The 2,477-nt window shown below is 37.7% G+C and overlaps 1 protein-coding gene across 1 annotated transcript in view; it reads left to right on the top strand.

Moving 5' to 3' along the window:
• The window catches only part of man1b1a (mannosidase, alpha, class 1B, member 1a), a gene marked incomplete in the record, with an annotated part of 30,792 nt that overhangs the window by 15,405 nt on the left and 12,910 nt on the right, over window positions 1-2,477 (top strand). Inside the window, 3 exon segments of the mRNA XM_014333405.2 lie at window positions 213-361; window positions 671-859; window positions 1,234-1,424. Coding sequence (XP_014188891.1) covers window positions 213-361; window positions 671-859; window positions 1,234-1,424 — 529 coding nt within the window.

The following is a 2,477-nucleotide window of genomic DNA, read 5'->3' as shown; positions in this document are numbered from 1 at the left end:
AAACAAATTTTGAAAACTGACTTTGTTCACGGAGTAATCTTCACCCTGTCAGACCAGCTAAGTCTCGTCTGACATGGTTGGGTGTGCTCTGTAACTTCACCACTCGATTGTGTTACTTGAAGTAAAACTCGGCCATACAGATGTACAGACTTTTTTTTTTTTTGTCCTGTATCTCTTTCTCACACGGTTGTAATTTACCTTTCTTGGCACAGAATTTGCAGAAGCAAAGACCTGGGTGGAGAAAGATCTGTCCTTTAACAAGAATGTGGATGTGAATTTATTTGAAACAACCATACGTATCCTGGGGGGGCTGCTGAGCACTTACCATCTAACAGGAGACCAACTTTTCTTGGAAAAAGCTGTAAGTTGTCCTATAACAAAAATCGTCTCGTTTGTTACGTGAATTAGGGCTGTGAAATAAATTGAACCCATTAGAACATGCATGTACCATATCTATAAACTAGAGTATAGTGTTTATAAGGTTAATCTTCCTTATTTTTTTCTATATTTATAATTTATGTTTATCTAGTAAAATTGATCATCACAATGGTTTGCTGTACTTAGAATTCATCAGCTGCATTTTTTTTCAAATAAATTCAATAATGCTTTAATCTTAGAACACGTACGTGGTGACTTCCTCTTTAATTCAGTCTCTTCTCTACACTTAAAGAAAGACATTGGCTCCAGATTGATGCCTGCCTTCAAAACACCTTCAAAGATTCCCTTCTCAGATGTCAACATTGGAAAGGGAACAGCACATCCTCCCAGATGGACATCAGACAGTACGCTCGCTGAAGTCACAAGCATTCAGCTGGAATTCAGAGAGCTGAGCCGCCTCACTCAGGACCCACAGTATCAGGTTAGGACACCACAAAGCTCTGCACTACAGTAAAATGTATTGTAATCTGTATTTTTGAGATGGAGTGACAAATAAACAATTAATGTGGTAAGATGATGTGTTTCAGTTCAGTTAAAATCTGACGTTGTGTACCCATCGCTCGTTCTCTGGGGATTGAAGTGACAAACATAAATTTATGCCTAAAGAAGTTCAGCCCGGTCTGACATGAACTTAAATAGTTTCTGTCACATCTGGAGACAGACATGTGTGCCAGCTTTTGATGAGCCTTAAAGTGCAAAAAATGAAACATGAACCAAAACATCAGCAGTAAGTGAACAGAGGCTGTTGGTTTCATGTCATCTCATTAGTCCCATTCCTCGCTTTTGTCTCTCCAGGAGGCTGTGAATGAGGTAATGACGCTGGTCCACAAACTGCCCGGCAAACATGACGGACTGGTGCCCATGTTCATCAATACCAACAGCGGCCAGTTCACCCACAAAGGAGTCTTCACACTTGGTGCCCGGGCAGACAGCTACTATGAATACCTGCTCAAACAGTGGATTCAGGGAGGCAAAACAGAAGACAAGTGAGTACAGCTTTTCAGTTTGCCATTGTTTTTCCATGATTCTGTGGGAAAGTGCCAGACTGCTAAAGCTTCAACTGCAGAACTAAAAAAATGTAATAAACCATCATCAGTCTATGTGTGTCTCACCTAAGATGAACTGTACTCGATCCTTTTGTTGTCCATGTAATATTTAAAAGGTATAAGGGCCTTAAAGATCAAAAGGGTGTGTCTAACAGATGAACAGGAAGTGTTGCAATGTAATAAACTTGAGATTTACAAGCAGTTTGCTAACTAATCTTAGAAAGATGTTGATTGTCCTCGTTTTCAGTCACTCATAGCTAGGATATACAAGATTCCTAAAAAAAAACCATCAAAAAAAAACCCATCAAGAAACACAAATTTCCACAACATGTTTTGAAGAGCAAAATATTTTGAACACATGCAGAAATCTTGCTGAGCTTTTAAAGTACAGTTTGACTTTAACTCATTTGTGAATGGATACCACATGCTCTGAATAGATTTGTGATGTCAAGATCAAAGCTCTTGGGTGGCAGCAGACAGTCTGTTGCTGAACTTCTTGTTCTTCTCGCCTTTGTGACTCTGGCTTTATATTTTGGTTTTGTCATGATCAGTTGAGATTTTTGAACTGTGTTTTATGTTGGCAACAAAAGTTAGTGCACTTTATCAAGTGAGTATTACAGTGTCCCAAACCACATTACTGCAGACTGACTAATCATATGATAATGTCTGTTATGTATAGAGATGGCACGATACCACTTTGTTATGACCGATACGATATCATAAATTTGGATATCTGCCGATACCGATATGAATCCAATATAGTGTTTTTTTTAATCAATAAAACGTTTTTTTTTTTATATCTTGCTGCATTTTGTATAAGTTCATACTCAAGTTTAGATAAACAACAACACTAAAGCTATTCTGTTATACCTGTATGTTAAAAAAAAATAAAAATACACTGCACCCAAAATATTTCATAGTTCAGCAATACTGATCAATCTAATAAACTTAAACCTACTCCATCCTCCCTATTCTGGTATTTTAAAGAGTAAG

Source organism: Haplochromis burtoni, unplaced genomic scaffold (assembly GCF_018398535.1).
Source record: "Haplochromis burtoni strain Fernald_Lab_line unplaced genomic scaffold, NCSU_Asbu1 Contig_51, whole genome shotgun sequence".
NCBI lineage: Eukaryota > Metazoa > Chordata > Actinopteri > Cichliformes > Cichlidae > Haplochromis > Haplochromis burtoni.
Note: the sequence above shows the minus strand (reverse complement) of the source record. Positions and strands in the feature narration are given on the sequence as shown.